Source organism: Argentina anserina, chromosome 2 (assembly GCF_933775445.1).
Source record: "Argentina anserina chromosome 2, drPotAnse1.1, whole genome shotgun sequence".
Lineage (NCBI taxonomy): Eukaryota > Viridiplantae > Streptophyta > Magnoliopsida > Rosales > Rosaceae > Argentina > Argentina anserina.
Genome location: NC_065873.1, coordinates 3,974,577 through 3,993,675, shown reverse-complemented (window position 1 = coordinate 3,993,675; position 19,099 = coordinate 3,974,577). Strand labels below are relative to the sequence as shown.

At 38.2% G+C, this 19,099-nt stretch overlaps 3 protein-coding genes and 1 non-coding gene across 7 annotated transcripts; 2 read left to right on the top strand and 2 right to left on the bottom strand.

The window, feature by feature from the left end:
• On the bottom strand, nt 1-4,123 carry LOC126783676 (sugar transport protein 10-like). Of its 3 annotated transcripts, XM_050509188.1 has the most exons (3): nt 3,900-4,123; nt 3,649-3,755; nt 1-1,397 (listed from the first exon to the last, which is right to left on the bottom strand). In XM_050509188.1, the coding sequence occupies exons 1-3, from the start codon at nt 4,102-4,104 to the stop codon at nt 306-308; spliced, it is 1,404 nt and encodes a 467-aa protein (XP_050365145.1). In that variant the 5' UTR covers nt 4,105-4,123; the 3' UTR covers nt 1-305. The 3 variants fall into 3 exon arrangements, with proteins under 3 accessions (XP_050365145.1, XP_050365143.1, XP_050365144.1); XM_050509186.1 differs by having other exon boundaries at nt 3,649-4,123; XM_050509187.1 differs by lacking the exons at nt 3,649-3,755; nt 3,900-4,123 and adding an exon at nt 1,839-2,294.
• Nucleotides 4,124-4,968: 845 nt separating this feature from the next.
• Nucleotides 4,969-6,924, bottom strand: LOC126783685 (uncharacterized protein ycf20). The gene is made up of 2 exons (XM_050509198.1): nt 6,809-6,924; nt 4,969-5,583 (listed from the first exon to the last, which is right to left on the bottom strand). The coding sequence occupies exon 2, from the start codon at nt 5,526-5,528 to the stop codon at nt 5,061-5,063; it is 468 nt and encodes a 155-aa protein (XP_050365155.1). The 5' UTR covers nt 5,529-5,583; nt 6,809-6,924; the 3' UTR covers nt 4,969-5,060.
• Nucleotides 6,925-7,018: 94 nt separating this feature from the next.
• Nucleotides 7,019-7,090, top strand: TRNAC-GCA (transfer RNA cysteine (anticodon GCA)). The gene has a single exon. It is a non-coding gene; the product is annotated as a tRNA-Cys (tRNA).
• A 1,458-nt stretch (nt 7,091-8,548) lies between these two features.
• LOC126783672 (autophagy-related protein 2) lies at nt 8,549-18,911 on the top strand. 2 transcript variants are annotated; one of them, XM_050509182.1, is made up of 14 exons: nt 8,549-8,840; nt 9,372-10,441; nt 10,666-10,814; nt 11,224-11,384; nt 11,490-14,675; nt 14,763-14,875; nt 15,160-15,367; nt 16,145-16,258; nt 16,652-16,759; nt 16,853-16,985; nt 17,483-17,685; nt 17,929-18,125; nt 18,238-18,312; nt 18,397-18,911. In XM_050509182.1, the coding sequence occupies exons 1-13, from the start codon at nt 8,643-8,645 to the stop codon at nt 18,308-18,310; spliced, it is 5,913 nt and encodes a 1,970-aa protein (XP_050365139.1). In that variant the 5' UTR covers nt 8,549-8,642; the 3' UTR covers nt 18,311-18,312; nt 18,397-18,911. The 2 variants fall into 2 exon arrangements, with proteins under 2 accessions (XP_050365139.1, XP_050365138.1); XM_050509181.1 differs by having other exon boundaries at nt 18,235-18,312.
• Nucleotides 18,912-19,099: the final 188 nt, after the last annotated feature.

The window sequence follows — 19,099 nt, the reverse complement described above, 5'->3', positions numbered from 1 at the left end:
TGTACTTAATTAATCACTCCAATGGATACATTTTTGATCTCGGGTATGAGTAATTACACGATGAAGATATTCAAGATTATGAGAAAGCCCAACAAATAAGAAGAATAAACCAAACTTCATAGAGCTGCTAAGCATGCATGGCTAGGAAAGCTAGCCCAATGATATAAATGCGAATAGTATTTTAGCTAACACGTTGACGGCTTGTCCAACTGATCGGATCTGATCTGATCTGATCTCCAGAGGAACAACCTCAGCAGGCATCAAGACCCCAACAGAACGATTTGCAGGGTAGAATTTTCCAGACCCTATATATCAACTTTGCTCTTGTTGTGTATACCATCAATGACAACATCATCGGGGATGTACTTGCCCCAAAACCAATGTGCTTTCCAAACTGTATTAATCTCTTCGATTGGAATATTCTTGGTTTCAGGTATGAAGAAGGCCACGAAGATGGTCATGATAATAACAAAGCCAGCAAAGAAAAAGAACAACCCGAACTTCATGGAGCACAGCATGGTTAGGAAAACTTGTCCAATGACAAAAGTGAATAACATATTAACCGAGACGTTAATGGCTTGTCCAGCTGATCGGATCTCTAAGGGACATATCTCACTAGGCACCAACCATCCCAACGGACCCCAAGACCATGCAAACCCTGCAACATACGTACAGATCAAGAACAAGAGGAAATCAGCTTCGCCTTTCGTCAGTGATCCTACTCCGCTAACACCAAATTTCAATCCCACCAAGATTGCAACCCCAATCTGGCACACAATCATTTGCATTCCGCCTTCAAGGAACAAGACCCTTCTTCCAAGCCTATCGACTGTGAGAATTGACACGATAGTAGCAACGACATTAACAGAACCAGTTATGATTGCAGAAATGAGGGAAGCGTCATCTCCCATTCCCAAAGTCTTGAAAAGAACTGGAGCGTAGAACATGATCGCATTAATGCCGGTGAGCTGCTGAAATAACGGAATGAGGCAGCAAATAACAAGTTGAGGCCTATATCTCGGTTCAATGATGGTTTTCCATGAGTGCTCCACTTTCTTTGCAGCCTCACTTGCCTGAATAAGGTCTTGGAACTCTTCCTCGACATTTTCAGTGCCACGAACTTTCTGCAACACTTTCTTGGCCTGATGTGGGTGACCTCTTGCTATGATGGAATTTGGAGTATCGGGCAAAAACAGTGAGCCAATAATCATCATCAAAGCTGGTACGCCTGCAAGAGCCAGAGAAACTCTCCACCCTTGTCCACTCTTTATCTTTGATGTGCCGTAGTTAACTAGATTGGCCACTAGAATACCAATGGTGCAAGCTATTGAGAAGCCAATGTTAAGTGCTCCTCTGAACTTTGCTGGAGCCATCTCCGCTAAATAAACTGGGACAGCCTGCATATAAAATGTAACAATTAATGGAGAGCGATTATTTCTGTTTGGGCGACAATAGTAGCACAATTTAAGTAATTTTACTTATACTTCAATAGAAACCAAGAAGCTTATTATATACAAAGTCGAGCATAAATAGTTAGGGTTTAGCCAACTATTCGAAGAATCGATCTAATAAACATTGTTTTAAGATATCAACCGACAACCGCTAGCTAGAGCATAAATAGATCTAGGGTTTAGCTGTACCTTAATTAAGCAATGTCATGTCAAAATTTGTAGATAACATTTGATTATGTGATTTAATCTCACTAGACCAGTCGACCTATTACTTACGAGCTTTTGACGTTAAATATTATATCCTAATTAATATGTAATTAGATATGCATGAACCGTGACTAAGAGTTTCAGATGATGCAAGCATGCACCTATGCATCTTATATATACCTGATTAGCAAATCCTACACCAACACCAAGAGATAAACGACCGAGAATTAGCAGTACAATGCTATTAGCAACGCCATTTAAGATAGCACCTAGAAGGAAAACACAGCCGGCAAAAAACATGGAGATTTTCCGACCAAATTTCCTGGTTACAACTGAAGCAAAGAAGGAAGCTACTAATGCTGCAATGTAGAGGGAAGAGGTGAATAATGTAAGGATCTGGCTTTCAAATTTGCAGTACATGTTTCCATCACCAGAATTCTTCATCTTCTTCGCTACAGATGGGAAGAACTTGCTTAAGAATGGCTCCATGGAAGTCACTCCTCCTGAGATTCCAATATCATATCCGAAGAGGAGACCACCGGAGGCGGCCACTATACAGGTGAAGATCACAAAGAGAGTGATCCTCCCTTCATAACTTTTACCCCCACTCTCAATGTTAAACGCACCCCCTGCCATCTTGATATCTTAAGCTAAACCCCCGCTCCAACTTTCTTAATTATCTCAGAAGTCTTGTTCGAAATTTTGACGCCTTCTACTTTTTAAGATGATCCCCTATATGTGGTTTCGTTCGAGAGTCAGTTTAGACAGGCTCAAGTCCTAACTAGAAATCTAAAACGGGAAACTGTTTTGGATATATATGACATGCCGGAAAACGGTATAATCTTTGTTTTTCTCCGATATGAATAAGCTCCTTTAGTTTTTTTTTTCCTTTGCTTTTTTTAATAGGTTTTAATAGTTTTTTCTGTTATTCTTTGCAACTAATTATTGTTACCACCCAATCAGGTTTTCTGTAAATGTTGCTTATCAGAACGAAGAAAAACAAGTTTGGGAATAACTTTCAGAGATATGAAGCTGGGGCATTGAAAGGTCCTGTCTTGTTATGCATGCATAAATACGGAAACTTATTACAAAGTTGGATATACAGTATGTGCTATCGGATAAATTTTTCAGTCATCTCGGAGAATCACGTGACAATGTCTAGTGGTCATCCATTCTAATCACAATTTGATACTCATGATTTAATCAAAAAATTATATTTAAGCTATTTTATTAAAGACTATTTTGAGTTTCTTTCTAAAACTCTACACACACTACACTCTAATACCTTAAACTCTAAAACTCTATACCTTAAACCCTACACTCCAAAACCTTATACCCTAAATCATAAACTCTAAACTCTAAACTTTAAACTTTAAACCCGAAATTATAGTTCAAAATTATCAATACCCATAAAGGTCATTTCACAAATAATAAAAATATGTAAAATTATAATTTTAGTGTAATAAATCCATGTGTTAAAATATAATATGTGATGAGAACCACTGGACATTGTCATGTGGTTCTTCGAGAGAATTGATTTTTTTTTATGCGCTATGCATGCCAAATTTGGTACAAAAGGATAGTGATTAAATTTCCTGCTATATTAAAAAAATGACATACTGTATCAATATACTATTACGATTGAAATGGAAGGCCTATCTATAGGGAGTTTAAAGGGAACGAACTGAAAGTATGGTGATACGGCAGATTATGTAATTTATCGCAGATACATACAAGAGATAGAAGATATATATGATCAGTCTTTCATCTAGAGAGTGCAGTATGGACCCTATATGTAATTGCGTTTTTGTTTACTTTGTGATAAACTGATAAATGCATGAACCATAAGTTCAATTATATGATTTAGGAATCTTTAGAGATTTGGATAGAATGCAGTAACGAATTGATTTTGTCTACTTTGTGAAAATGCATGAACCATGAATTGCAATTTTAGAAGATGCAGGCAGATAATGCATGTAAAATATTGTACCTGATTAGCAAATCCAACACCAACACCAAGAGACAAACGACCGAGGATTAAGAGTACAATGCTATTAGCAACGCCATTTAAGATAGCACCGAAAAGGAAAGCACAGCCTGCAAAAAACATGGAAATTTTCCGACCATATTTCCTGGTTACAACTGAAGCAAAGAAGGAAGCTACCAACGCTGCAATATAGAGGGAAGAGGTGAACAGTGTAAGGATCTGGCTTTCGAATTTGCAGTACATGTTTCCATTACCGGAATTCTTCATTTTCTTCTGGACGGATGGGAAGAACTTGCTTAAGAATGGCTCCATGGAAGTCACTCCTCCTGAGATACCAATATCATATCCGAAGAGGAGACCCCCGGAGGCGGCCACTACGCAGGTGAAGATCACAAAGAGAGTGATCCTTCCTTCATAATTTTTACCACCACCCTCAATGTTAAACGTGCCGCCTGCCATCTTTAACTTCTTAGCTAAAGCTGTGCTTGATCTCTTTCTTGACGCAGAGCTCGAAATGAAATTATGATGCTCTCTACTTATTGAGTTGTACCTTTATATGTTGTTTCATTTGACATTCAGTTTAGACGGCTAGAGTCCTAAGTAATTACAATGCTCAAAGAGGAAACGTTTTTTTGATATGACCTGCCGGAGTAAGTATCGATCTTATCTTTGATTATCCAAGATATGTGGTTATGTATATTCTGTTTGAAACTTGAATTATTGTTATATTTTCCGAAAAAGCATCTGTTTCTGACCTATATCATGTCATACACATTATTACAATTATCTCCTCTGTAAACGTCAGCAGCCGACGTGATAGCCTTACACTCTTACAGGATTGACAATTCCACTAGTGAAAGTGGTGTTAAAAAAGAGCAGATTGTAGCCTCATGAAGTGCCTTTGATATCAATAATTCAAGATAAGTAATATCTTGAAGGTGTGCGCAAACTCACACTACTGAACTTGACCAGGAGACTACGAAGAACAAACCAGCTGCAGGCCTGCAGCTTGTTTGGGAAAAAAGAGCACACCATATGACAAATTGCTTAGTGGCCAAATGACTTGCATGGCAAATCATACTACAAATGCATCAGTAATAATGCTTGTTATCCTTAGACGGAGGACTATAAAACAAGGATACTTCAATTGCTGAAAATATAGTTCTATGTAATGAAGATTTAGTCATAAAATTCTGTCAAGTTTTCTCTCCCTTGCTTTGTGTTCTTCAATCCTAGTACTATAGCAGAATTTAACATAAAAATGAAATGAATATATAAAGTAAAACAATATATAAGCAAGTTAATGAGACTGTACAATTCAAAAATGCATCTTCTGATCTAAATATCAACATAAAGGGATAATGTACCTTACATTGCCAAAAAAAGGCCTTGATCAATACCATTTTAGTTTGGCATTAACTGGCAAGCTTAAAAGCATCTATGAACAGCCCATAAGTGAATCCCATCTTGAAATTGTTGAGAAGAGCGATAGGAAATGTTACTTTTGGTCTGCTGTAATAAAATTTGGTTACATATTCTGTCAGGAGAACACACACAACTGCAGCAATAACATCATTGACCCCTAAAGCTCCAAATGACAGAGATATAGTTTGTGCAACATAAAAACCACCCAACAAAGATATTCCCCCAAAGAGAGCTCTACGAGATGGACTTCGAAAGTAGTTCCTGGAGATCTCTGGCACAGTTCTTATTATATCAACTAGTCTGCGGGATCCTCCATTCTCTTGCACAGCTCGGACACGAAAAGCTTTAGGTGAGGATCTCAAAGTAAAAACTCCGTATTTCGCATGTGAAACTCTGCTTTGAGGACTCAATCCAAATTTCTGGAGTCCTGTTGATGGAAAACTAAACAAACAGGCCATTTGTGTTTTCAATATGAGACTCCACTACTGCAATTACCAAAAGTGCCTGCCAATGCTGGGTAAAAGAAACAAAAGTAAAACTTCTTAACGAGGTAAGTAGGCAGGCAGAAACAAAAGCAAGAAAAAGTGGGTAATAACAGATTAGACCATCTCAGGGAGCAAAAAGAGTATGTTTTAGCCAATAGCAGAACTACAAGGACTCCCAATTTAACAATTGGACTCTTCATAGTGCATCTTTAATTACAGTAATCCTATCATCACTGTGATCTCATGCTCTATCCAGGCACCTCCAGTTGAACTTATAAATTCAGAAGCCATAGCCATAATGCCAAATATCTGTAAGTTCACCTTGGAGCATAATTCTTGAAAATACTAGAATCTTTTAGCCAGTGGAAGCCCTGGATAGTTTAGAGCATCCCATATGTCAAAGGAAATGAGCTTCCAAACTTGAATTGTATATGGTGGAAATGGAACTACAGAATGCGACCCTAACCGAAATGCATTCATGTGTCTCATAAACTATGGGGGATGGTGATGCACGACATATTCTACATCCCAGAGGATGCTAAAATTGGAAATAGCTTTCTGGTACAGAAGTTCCTATGCAAATGGGAATCCCCTACCCTTTGAGTATGGTTTGAACTATTGATTAAAGCAACTGTTACTACCACCAAACCTAAAACTCAATAAACTGATCCAATTTAAGTACCTCTACAGGACCACTTACAACCACAACAGACGAAGAAGGAGATAAATGACCTGTGATGCATTAAAGGACATCAGTGAATCAGATTGAATAGATGTCAGTCTCCAACCTAGCTACTCTCACTCACACAGTTCTACAATGTCGAAAATATTTTGATCTCAGAACCAAGAAAAATGACATAAACAACCTATTCAGATTACAGATGCAGGTAAGAAATTCAATATAAAGTATCAACCTTTTCGGATAACACATAAACTCCAACCAACCACATACAACCATAATGGATTTTTCAGTTCATAGTTTTACATACAACGAATAAAAACATTCCACAAGCATAATGAAAATCCATTTCGTCAAGTGGGTGTTTGCAGCAACTAAATTCGAATTGCAGTAACATGGTAAGAACCCACATGCCAAAAAGCACACAACTTTCACTAAATAATGTAAGACTGAGGGGTTTCGGCAGTTCTAAACCTCAGTTATGGCAGTGCAGTGGGTTTGGGGTTTATTGCATTTGGATGAGACTCAAAATCTAAACATGGTAAAGCTAGAAGTCAGAGCGAAATCTACTTACGAGACAGCAGGCGAACTTTCCACCCAAAAACGAAAATGGAACAGATGAAGCAGCTCAAGATGCGCCTCGGGTCGCTGTCCAATTTGGATTCTGGTCTGTCTCTGCGCGCAATGGAGATCCACTGCCTCTTATACATAATTTCATTCATTCCTTCCCCCTTTAAAACGTTTTCATTTGATTTACTTATTTACTAGTGACATTTATCAAATTGGGTCCATAGCTCAGTGGTAGAGCATTTGACTGCAGATCAAGAGGTCACCGGTTCGAACCCGGTTGGGCCCTATAATTTCACAATTATTTTGTTTCAGTTTAACGGTTTTTAACCAATGTATTATGTGGCTTTTTTTTCTTTTGGGTATTTGTTCTACAGTTCAACTGTTTAACCAATATATTATATAGAACATTACTTAGCGGTACTAGACTATATTTGAATTAATTAAAAACTTATTTTTTATATTTATTATATAAATTAGGATATAAACTCAAGCTCAAATAATAAGTAAAACAAAACTGATTAATTAATTAATACAAAAATATCTAAAATACTCTTATTTTCGTGAAAATTACCAAATATATCTAACAAATTTATCTTTCCTAATTTTTTAGTTTTTTTTTTCGGCCAAACTACCGACAATTTGGAGGTGAGCCAATGTATAAAGTTGTTCCTTATATCATGAGCTTTCAATTAAGTATCATATTGCATATATTTTGAGAAATTTTGAAATTTTGAATTTTGCAGTTAGTTTCTCAGTCGACAGTAGCAGCTAGATTTATAATCGACAGTAGCAGCTAGATTTATAGTCGACAGTAGCAGTTAGATTCATAGTCGATAATAACATGTACATTCTAAGTCGACAGTAGCAGTTGGTTTTTAACTCGATAGTAGTAATTAGTTTTTATAGTCGACAATAACAGATAACCTCTCAATTGATGATAGCAAACATTATGAGTCAAAAAAATGATAAAAAAGTAAAATATTTTATGACATGTGGCAACTTGTCATTATTTTATCCTTATTTGTAGATTTTAGTCCTTATTTGCTCTATTAAATTAAGTAGTAAGTTATTTATAAACAAAATTGTTGTCTAATACTTTTGAGTAGTTTGTTATGTATTATGTGTTTAATGTGCTTTTAATCAATGTACTCTGTGTAATGTAATTTCAAATCCCATATGCTGGAACCAACTTATTGTATTCTGAGCACTTGGTATCTGAGTTCTGATCAATAATTGAGCGCCATTTAGCAATTAACTGCTGAACAAGAAAACTGGGGCTGCTTGATACCCTATTTTCTCAATGTATCCAGCTGCACTAGTGGTGGAGTTGCTTTTGGTGGTGGTAGTGGGGCTCTTCAAAGTGGTTGTGTTCCCGACGGTGTTCGTGGTCAAGTGGCTAATGGTGGTAAAGTTTAGTTTTGAGAAATGACTTACCTAATTTTCCAAGGGAGATTAAGATATATAAGTAATATAACCATGTCACGTATCGACACTGCTCTTTTTGAGGATCTCTCCTCTTCAACATAGTATACTATAATGTAACGTAGTTCGATCAATAAGCCTGTCCTCTCTATCGATCAGAATTCGTACTAGATAAGGGCTGGAGAATCCCAAATGAAATATATATATAAAGAAACAAAAATTAAATAAAAAACCCCGGGAGAGGCCGACGCGGAAAACAAAAAGCAGAAGGGAATCCCAAAAGAAAAAGGGGGTCGTCTCTCTTTCTTCTCAAAACAAAACACCTCATCAAAGAGGTTGGGGCCGAACCGCACCGTTTCGCCACCCTCCCCAAACCCTAGAAATTCCTCCCAGATTCTCTGCCCTCGCCGGCGGCCATGTGGAACATCGCGAAGTCGGCGGAGGCGATGTTCTCGCGGTGGGCCGTCAAGAGAGTCTGCAAGTTCGTGCTGAAGAAGAAGCTGGGCCACTTCATACTCGGCGACATCGATGTCGACCAGCTCGACGTTCAGTTCGCCGACGGCACCATTCAGCTCACCGACCTCGCCCTCAATGTTGATTTCCTTAACCACAAGGTATGCACTGCTCTCTCTTTTCGGTTTCGCAATTGCTTATTCTTCTTTGATTTTACTGATTGCTTTATATAGAACAAAGCAGCAGGAGAATTGTTTCCTGTGGTTTTTGTATACAGAAATCATAAATTTTCTGCTTGTGATTAATGTACATATCAGTTACCGTATGATGAAGAAGTAACTAAAAGTAACATAAGATAGTACAAAGAAAAAATAATAGGCCTGGTTCGTCTGCGATTTAAGTGCATAGGAGTGTTCTGTGATGAATACCATAGAATTATTAACCAGTCTAGGGAAATCAATGACCGAATTATCACTCTTTAATCTAAAAAAGACAAAGAAAAGGATATATAGTTATATACTGACATAGCGCAGAAACCGAAGCAATTAGCATCATTGAAAAAGAAAACAATAAGATTTTTTTCCCCAAAGGTACGGGGTTTAGAGAGACCTGTTGTAGTATTTTGTAGTTAAAATTGACCTTCATATACTTTGCGTAATTCTATTCATTACTTATGGCGAATTTTTTTCTAGATTGGTGCAGCATCATCAGTGATGATAAAAGAAGGATCTATTGGTTCGTTATTGGTTAGGATGCCTTGGAAGGGTAACGGTTGTGAAGTTGAAGTAAATGAGCTTGAGCTTGTGCTGGTGCCCTGTACAGATAAGAGTTCTCCAGCTAGAGCTGAAAGTGGTAACCAGAACCAAGATAGTAGTAACACCGGCAAGTTTGATGGTGATATGCTGGACAATGCTGCGAAATCTACCAGGGATGTGCATGAAGGTGTTAAAACCATTGCAAAGATGGTAAAGTGGTTGCTTACCAGCTTCCACATAAGGATAAAAAAGTTGATTGTTGCCTTTGATCCTTGTTTAGAGAAAAACGGAAAGACATCAGGGTCTCTCTCAACCTTGGTTCTTCGAATTTCTGAAGCAGAATGTGGAACGGGTGTTTCTGAAGATGCTAATCAAAATGTTGATTCAGGAACTGAGAACTTTCTGGGGAATAATCAACTAACCACCTTTGTCAAGTTTCAAGGAGCAGTACTTGAACTTCTTCAAATGGATAATGATGATAATCAAAAATGTAATCCGCGTGTGACAGAAAGAACTTATGGTGACTTTATTTCAGTGGGCCGTCCTCCAGGTGTTACCACCCCAATCATGATCGGGAAAGGAGGTGGATTTTCAGGGAACTTAAAATTAACTATTCCTTGGAAGAATGGATCTTTAGACATACGGAAAGTGGATGCAGATGCTTTTATTGAACCTGTAGAATTAAGATTTCAACCAAGCACCATAAAATGGGTTTTACTTGCCTCGGAAGTATTGAAAAGTTTGGAGCGGGATCAGAGCAATCATACGCCTACTGATTCTATTTTCCTGGATTCAGCATCTCACTTTGGTTCAGTGATATCTGCCTATTCTGCAGCAGATACGGTGACTCCAGTTTGTGGTAATTTGTCTGCCGAGTCCTCTTCTTTGACATTTCAAGAATCAGTCACGGGTCTGCTACCTGGTTCACACGTTATATCAGATTGGGTACCATATTATATGAATAAAAACAAAAGCAATGGTATGGAGGAAATTGATTTTGGGGCAAGGTTGGTGTTTCTCTCCCCTGCTGTCGGTGCCTTTTATCCTATCTTTAGTACAAAAGAAGCACTATTTGCATCTATTTTAGGGTTGTTTAATATCTCTGATTAGCCCCTTTTTTTTCATCCAATATGATCATTATGATTATGCATGTAACATAACTACATAAGCATACCAGACACCTGTTGCAGGTCTAACATTATCTCATCGGTCATATTCAAATATTGTGCAGTGTGGACCAGTTTTTTGAATGCTTTGATGGAATGAGAAGTTCCCAGTCAGCATTAGGAAGTAGTGGGATGTGGAATTGGACACGTTCTGTTGTCAGTGCTATCACAGCTGTGTCCAGCCTTGCTTCTGGGTCTTTGCATGTTGCCCATGGTAAGTGCAATTTTAACCTCTATGTATATTATATATGGAGTACATGGTGAATAAAAAGCAAATTGCTGGGTATCACTTACCTTCTATTTTTATGGTGTCAAATTGTTGTAAATGCTGCTTCATTTCACTGACCTATGTTTGATGTTGCGTAGTCAGGATGAGATTGTTTGCAACTTTGCATAGACAAATCATATTTTAAACGTTTGATTACATTAGTTATTGAATAGCTTACTGATAAGTAGACTAAGAAACAAAAATGTTACAAGGTGGAGAAAGACATGGACATGATTTGTCGATCTTTGATGTTTTTACCCTGATATTTATTTAGTGCTAGTAGGTTTTCAGGCTGTTTTGTTATTCAGTACATTAGACATTTTTCTGGAATTCTGATTTTGATCTCTGTGAACAGAACAGCAGCCAGTTGAGACCAATCTTAGAGCAACTTTAGCTGGGATTTCTGTGTTATTTCCTTTCCAAGATGAACACCAGAATATAAATGGCGATTTAGGTTCTAGTTCAGATGTTCTGTACCTGTCAGTAGAATCCCGAGAAATCCTTCTTGTTATGCAGGTAAGAGCCGAGTTTCAAAAACATCTTTATCTTTTGACTCAGAATTCTCTACCCGATGGTTCAACTTGATTCCAAGTTGCAAACTTAAAACATTTTTTTCAACAGGTGTCTTCTAGGCATATGAGTTTTGAAGGAACAATGGACCAAATTGAGGTTGCCAGTTACTCAAGTCACAAAAACAGTACCTTGGAGTTGGGGTTGCAAGGGTGTAACAAGGTTAATAGCCAAACTTCATTAATTCATCATCTTCAAGATGATGTTCAAAGTGTTCTTCCTTTGCATGCCTCATCTTATAATTCGGCTGAATCAAATGGTTTTGCTGCTGAAGGTTTTCCATTTGGTTATAGAGATGATCTAGTCAGAATTACATTGCTTAAAACGTCAGGTGTCGCTTCATGTCAATGTACTGTGAGTTGTAGTTCATCCGATGGGAGTTCAACTAGACCAACATCGTTTTCACTGAAACTGCCACACTTTGTTTTGTGGGTGGACTTCTCTTTGCTACATAGCCTATCAGAACTGTTGAAGGAGATTGGAAAGACTGTTGAAGTGAATAACCAGGCTGAGTTTTCTATGGAGGCTCTTAATAAGAACAGTGGATCGCCTCATAGGGATCTTAGACGAGCTTCTAGTTGTGTCACAACTTTGTCTTCAACAGATAGTGTGCGAGGTGATATATTCATCCCAAATGCACGGATAATTCTTTGTTTGCGTTCTAATGGTGGTGAAAATGCTAGATGCTTTTCTTCCTGGGATCAATTTATTGTTCTCGAATTTACTTCACCTTCGAATTGTTGGAAAGGTACTATTCAAGACCATGGTCCTTCTGTGGATGCATCTTCAGAGAAAAGGTATTCATCAACAGTCACACGTTCTTTACAGTTGAATGTTGGTGATCTTGATGTTTTCCTGGTCAGTCCTTTAAGTAAGGATAATGCAGTAATCAGATCTGGCAAGATGCCGAGGCTGAAACTTACTGCACAAAGAGTAATCTCTGTCACCAACAGAAAAGGCCGTCTTTCTGTCATTAGTATGCTTTGGCAAGAGGGTTATGTGACTGGTCCTTGGATGGCAAAGAAAGCTAAGTGCCTTGCCACTTTGGATGATTCAAGGAGAATCTCTAAATTTGTGGGAAAAGATCACGAGTTTGCTTCTGTATCAACTGTGAAAGATGTCAAGGATTTAAGCTCCCAGACACGACAAGAAATTATCTTGAGCTCTGCGTTTTTCCTACATATTTGTCTACCTGCTGTTACAATAAAGTTAGACAATCCTCAATATAAAGAGTTGTGTCATCTTTTCGATCAAGTGATGAATGACATATCTAGTGTGGATGTCGATTCTATCGATGATAAAAAAGAATCTTCCATGCCTCAGACATCTGTCCTTGTGGACTGTGACTCTGTTGAAATATTGATTAACTTGGATGTGAAGGAGACGGTCCAAGGCTCGATGCAGAGTGAACTTCCTGGGACTTGGAGTGGTCTTAGACTGAAAGTTCAGAAACTTGAAATACTATCTGTTTCGAATATTGGAGGTATTCGAGGTGCCAAATTTTTCTGGTTGGCACATGATGAGGGCAAACTCTGGGGTTCTATCACTAGTATACCTGATCATGAGTTTCTTCTGATCACATGTAGCAACTCGACAATGAAACGTGGCGATGGAGGAGGTTCAAATGCATTATCATCAAGACTTGCTGGTTCTGATATCGTACATTTGTGGGATCCCACAGATTTTCACAGTTCTACATCTATAACTGTCAGATGTGCCACAATTATTGCGGTTGGGGGTCGCTTGGACTGGCCAGATGCACTATGCTCCTTTTTCGTTATTCCTGCTGAGATTGACCAGGCAGAGGAAAAGTGTAATAAAAAGGACGATGCACCGTGTGGATCTTCTTTTGTGCTTAACTTGGTTGATATTGGATTAAGCTATGAACCTTACCAAGAGAATATGGTGGTCAGGAATGAAGACTCCATGTCCAGTTATTCGTCCGTCAAAGGGACTGGTGAGGAATATGTTTCTTGTGTTTTGGCCGCATCTTCCTTGAATCTTTCTACTTCGACCGTTGCAGAGTCTGCAGAAATGACCTACAATATTCGAGTGCAAGATCTTGGGCTTCTTCTCCGTGTAATGTCAAAGCCTGAGGATATTCGTGGTGCTTACAGTGCAGAACATCTTCACAAAATTGGGTATGTAAAAGTTGCTAGGGAGGCACTTGTTGAAGCAAATTTGAGAATGAACTGTAAAAATGGTCTTCTCTGGGAGGTAGAATGTTCAAAGTCTCACATTTTTGTGGAAACATGCCATGACACAATGTCTAGTCTGATTCGTTTGGCTGCTCAAATCCAACAGCTATTTGCTCCTGACATGGAGGAATCATTCGTGCATTTGCAGACGAGATGGAATAAATTTCAGCAGGAACAAGAGAGGAGAGGTTTTGCTGATGAAATTAGGATATCTGATAGTGATTCTCCAACTGCACAATTGCACACGTCTGGCCTAGTAACAGGGAAAGAGCTTCCGTCGGTTGGGCTAATGGATGAGATATCTGAAGATGCATTTCGAGATTATAATCACACCAACAAATATGATTCATCGGAGTCCCAAATTGGTTTATCATCTGATGAGGACCTTGGAGAGGCTTGTTACTGTCGTATTGGAACTCCCGATGTTTGCTTGCCTGGTCCATCTCATGACGGGTCTTCTGTTGAATCAGAAAGTAGTCAAACATCATTCCTACAAGAGGGTAATGTTTTGCAGTTAATAGAAGGGTATTGTTTGTCTGAGTTACGTCCTCTTTCAGAATTGTCTGTTGGCAGACAATCATCTCCAGAGATTGTGAAATCCAAGTCCAAGAATGCCAGGTTTGGAGGTGGGTCAAAAGAAAATCATGGATGGTATGGCACCTCTGCAAACATTTTAGAAGATCATATTCCAAAAATGAGTGGAAGTAGTAAGGAACAAACTGTCGAAGACACGCTTCCTTCTACAGGCAGTACAAATTGCAATGATGTAGGGAAAGCCATTGGACGTGTACTTCTTAAGAACATTGATGTTAGATGGAGAATGCTTGCTGGATCTGATTGGCAGGATTCTCGAGTAACTGGTCAGCGGTCGGGGGATTTTAGTGGAAGGGATGCTACTGTATGCCTGGAGTGCTCACTATGTGGCATGGATTTTCAATATGATGTTTACCCAGTTGGTGGAGTATGTGTATCTAAGCTTTCTCTTTCAGTTCAAGACTTTTATCTATATGATAAGAGCAAAGACGCTCCTTGGAAACTGGTAAGCTTTATATACTTTTATCACTAAAGTTATAGTTCTTGGGCCTTACAAAATAGATGAAGTTTACATTGCCTCTTGGAATTGAAGGTGCTTGGATATTACCATTCAAAGGATCGTCCTCGGAAATCATCTTCAAAAGGATTCAAGCTTGACTTAGAAGCGGTCAGACCAGATCCTCTGACACCTCTTGAAGAGTATAGGTATTCCTTCTTCATTTTCACAATTACTTGGTTAATTGGGGGGGGGTCGTAGCAGGATCCTTAATAGTTATATCTGCCTCATTATAATAACACTTGGGTAGTCAATATGTGTTCTGATTTGTGAAGTTGTGAGTTCTGGCCAATTGTTATGTCTTCCTTTAATTCATAATTATGATGTCCTGTCAATAACTTTACTAATTAGATTACTTTTTTTCTGCTAACTTTTCTGGAAAGACTCAGTGGTGTAACAGGGGTTTTTGCTTTTGTTTTTGGTTCTCTCACAGGTTGCGAGTTGCATTCCTCCCCATGTTATTGCATCTTCACCAGTGCCAGCTTGATTTTCTCATTGGCTTTTTTGGGTCAAAGAGCTCTTCAGTTGATCAGTCTTCAGGTTGTTATCAAGATTCAGATGGTTCAAATGCGTTGCCAAAAAACAATAATAATCTTGCAGGGCATGCCATTGCAGAGGAGGCATTTCTTCCTTACTTTCAGGCAAGTTTTGCTTCCACTTCTTCCTGGAGTTTCTTGAGCTTTATTTTGCATCCCATATTGTGACCTTCAAATATTAGGTCCTGATATGTTCTTGCACATGATATAGGAAGAATATATTAGGTACGCCATATCATATAAGGGTATATTTTTTTTCTCTAGCTCAGTAATCTTTCCCACAAATTCTTAAACTCCCAGATCTTTGAGGCTACTGAGGTCCTTAACCTATTATTCTTCTAGGCAACGGGGTAATTGTTCATCACCACATCCCTATATTTAAGTATATTTACATGAATATTAATGTAGTAGTTATTGCCTCTCTCCACATAAAGGAAATCCAGAAGGGGAGAAACGGAAATAAAAGTAGGAAAAGACACAATATAAGAATGACATTGTATCATCCTGCTCATTCATGAACAATTAATTGAACTTGTGGGACAAAGTATGCAGAAATCTTCATGCTCCTCTCTATTAAGTTATATGTCAAGTCCAAGTACTACGCTAAACATGAAAGAACACTGGGTTTGTTTCGCCAAATTTCTCTTTGCAACTCAACAACTATGTGAACATTCAGTAGTTCGACACCAGTTACATGGTTCTTAATTATCCATGAGAATAGTAGTGCGACACTGAATAGTTCACTAGATTCAAATTTAGGAATCTGCTATTTAATTTTTCTGAACTATTGTACAGTTTTTTTCTTTTTTCTTTCCTTGTTAAGCGGATTTATGTGCAGATACATGTACTAACTGTTTTAGCATTTCCTATTTCCCTCTTCAGAAGTTCGATATATGGCCTATTCTTGTTAGGGTGGACTACAGTCCCAGTCGTATTGATCTGGCAGCATTACGAGGTGGGAAGTATGTAGAACTTGTGAATCTGGTCCCCTGGAAGGTAAATATGATTTTTGTCTCAAGTCTGTTTACCTTATTTATTCAAGAGAAAAACAGATCTTATGACAATCTCATTTAGATTCTCTTTTTTGCTCTTGTTATCACCTCTATAGTTCTACGTGACATTTATCCTCCCATGCAAGACATGATAGCTCTGGTGTCAACTAATCTCTTTGGATTGTTCAGATCTGATCCCTGACCTGTTCACTTTTTAAGCCAATTAGAAAAGTGAAAATGTAACTATTTATCTCCTAAAAGATTTGATTAATTGAATTTGTGAGTTCTGGACTCCTGATAACCAATACCTGATTGTGTGTTTTATATTATTTTAATTTAAACCTGCTCGAGGTGTTGAAAGCATTTGCTGACCATACCTCCACAAATATGAATGCAGGGGGTTGAGCTACAACTTAAACATGTGCATGCTGTTGGTATTTATGGCTGGGGCAGTGTAGGAGAAACAATTATAGGGGAGTGGCTAGAAGAGATCTCTCAAAATCAGGTTCGAGTGGCATTTCTTGAACTTTTCAATGATTGCTATCCTCTTGCAATTAATAGTGTATCTATAATTGGTTATTGAATCTGTAAAATATAGATTCATAAAATATTGCGAGGTCTTCCTACCATTCGGTCATTGGTTGCTGTTGGTACTGGTGCTGCAAAGATGGTTTCTTTGCCAGTTGAGCAGTATAAGAAGGACAAGAGGGTACTCAAGGGAATGCAAAGAGGTGAGTTCAGTTCGGCTAAACGTATCGCTTAAGTGAAGTGCATGCATCTCCATCATCCTTGCCTCCTTGGTGCTACTATTTTAAACTTTTATGCAAGATTTGTTGGTTGTAGTTCTAAGAAGTACTTGGATTTGATCCTCGTCTTAAAGGGTTTTACAGTATAGAGTGGGACCTAGAGAGACCCTTTTACAATAGAAAGCTCAGTTTTAAATTATCTGAAGGTGGTCTTCTAATCCTGGGTTCAGTTTTAAACTATCTAAAGCCTAATAACTTTTGAGTAGAAAGCTCAGTTCTGTTCTTTCTTTTTTGATAGCAGCATGTTGCTTACTGGTAGCATGATGCTTCTTGGGTTTTTTTTTTAAAACCCTGTACCGCTCCCTACACATGATGGGGTTAAAACACATTACCTCTCAAATGGGAAGTCGATGTCTTACCACCCTACCAAACACGTGCACATGCTTCTTCGTGTTCATAACATGTAGCAAATTCTGTTGCAGGTACAATTGCATTTCTCAGAAGTATTTCTCTTGAAGCTGTTGGGCTTGGAGTACATTTAGCAGCTGGGACTCATGATGTTCTGCTCCAAGCTGAATGTTTGCTCACAAGCGTTCCTCCTTCAGTGCCCTGGTCAGCACCACACAGAGTGAAATCAAGTGCTAGATCCAATCAACCAAAAGATGCCCAACATGGAATTCATCAGGTAATAGTCCCACACTTTGTAATCATCGCACCAATTTATTTAATCCTCTTTTTGGTTGCTTCCATTAACTTAGATTTTATTTATTTTTATGTTTCTGCTTCTACTGTAATCACGGATTAATAATAATCTTTTACAACTTTGTAATATCAAATTGGGGTGTGGAAGAAATGCTCATAAACTGCCACCATTGTCATTTCGCCATCTATCGTCTTTGTTATGTGTTTAATGTTAATGCTTTGACAGGCCTATGAAAGTCTCAGTGATGGCTTGGGGAGATCTGCTTCTGCCTTGGTTCGGACACCCCTGAAAAAGTACCAGCGTGGAGCTGGTGCTGGTTCAGCTCTAGCATCTGCTGTTCGGGCAGTCCCTGCAGCTGCTATAGCTCCAGCTTCAGCATGTGCAAGTGCTGTACATTGTGCTCTTCTTGGCTTCAGAAATAGGTTAGTTTGTATCATTGATCCTTATATTGGGATAGTACATAAATGTATATATATATATAATAATTATCACACAGTAATCTCTAAAGACTAAACTAATTATTTTTCTTAGCAGCCTTGATCCTGAGCGTAAGAAAGAATCCATGGAGAAATATTTAGGTCCCCCTCAGCCATGGGAACAAAACTGATGGTTTGTCATGTTAATTGGCACTTTCATTGCCATCTCATGGAATTCCTAAATTGATACTCAACTCCTCTTTGTTTTCCAATGCAGATTTATTAAATGGTCATGTAAGTTTGAGCTTCTGCTCGCCTGGGGTATAGAGTGGGATCAATACTGACCCGTCTGACATATCCGTCCCGGGAATTGAACTTGCTGGTATATGGGATCAAGCAAAGGTGAATGATTGGTTCAAGGTGTACAGTTGCTTTCTATCCGTCGTGTGAATTGAACTTGGTGGGATACGGACTCGAACAAAAAAGTTGTACAGGTTCCAGTACGATTGCTTCAAGGTGTACAGTTAGACAGTCAGTGGAACTATTGCCGACATTTGCTCCATAGAAACAAAAGATGGTAGGTAGTTTGTACAAAGGGCCTTTACTTTACTGACAATCCTAGTACATGTGTTTTTTGGTGAATTGTAAATATGTTCCAGTGGGCATAGTTAGAATCCCATTGTTATTCGTTCAAAATTGTAAATATTCATTCAAAAATTATTTACCAATGAGGAATGAGCTATGCTGGCAGTCGATAGATAAGCTGTGGTCTCTAGGCAATGATCTAAATATCACTTACATCGTATTGGTTTTCGAAAAAAATATATATATCGGGATGTATCGAAATATTTTAGATTTGTTAATTTTCAGTTAAATTTAATATATTTATGAATTTTACTATAAACAAGTACTAAATAAAAATACACAAATAATTTCAAATAATAAAAAGAAGTGTCTAAATAAAGATTGAGGCAGACGTG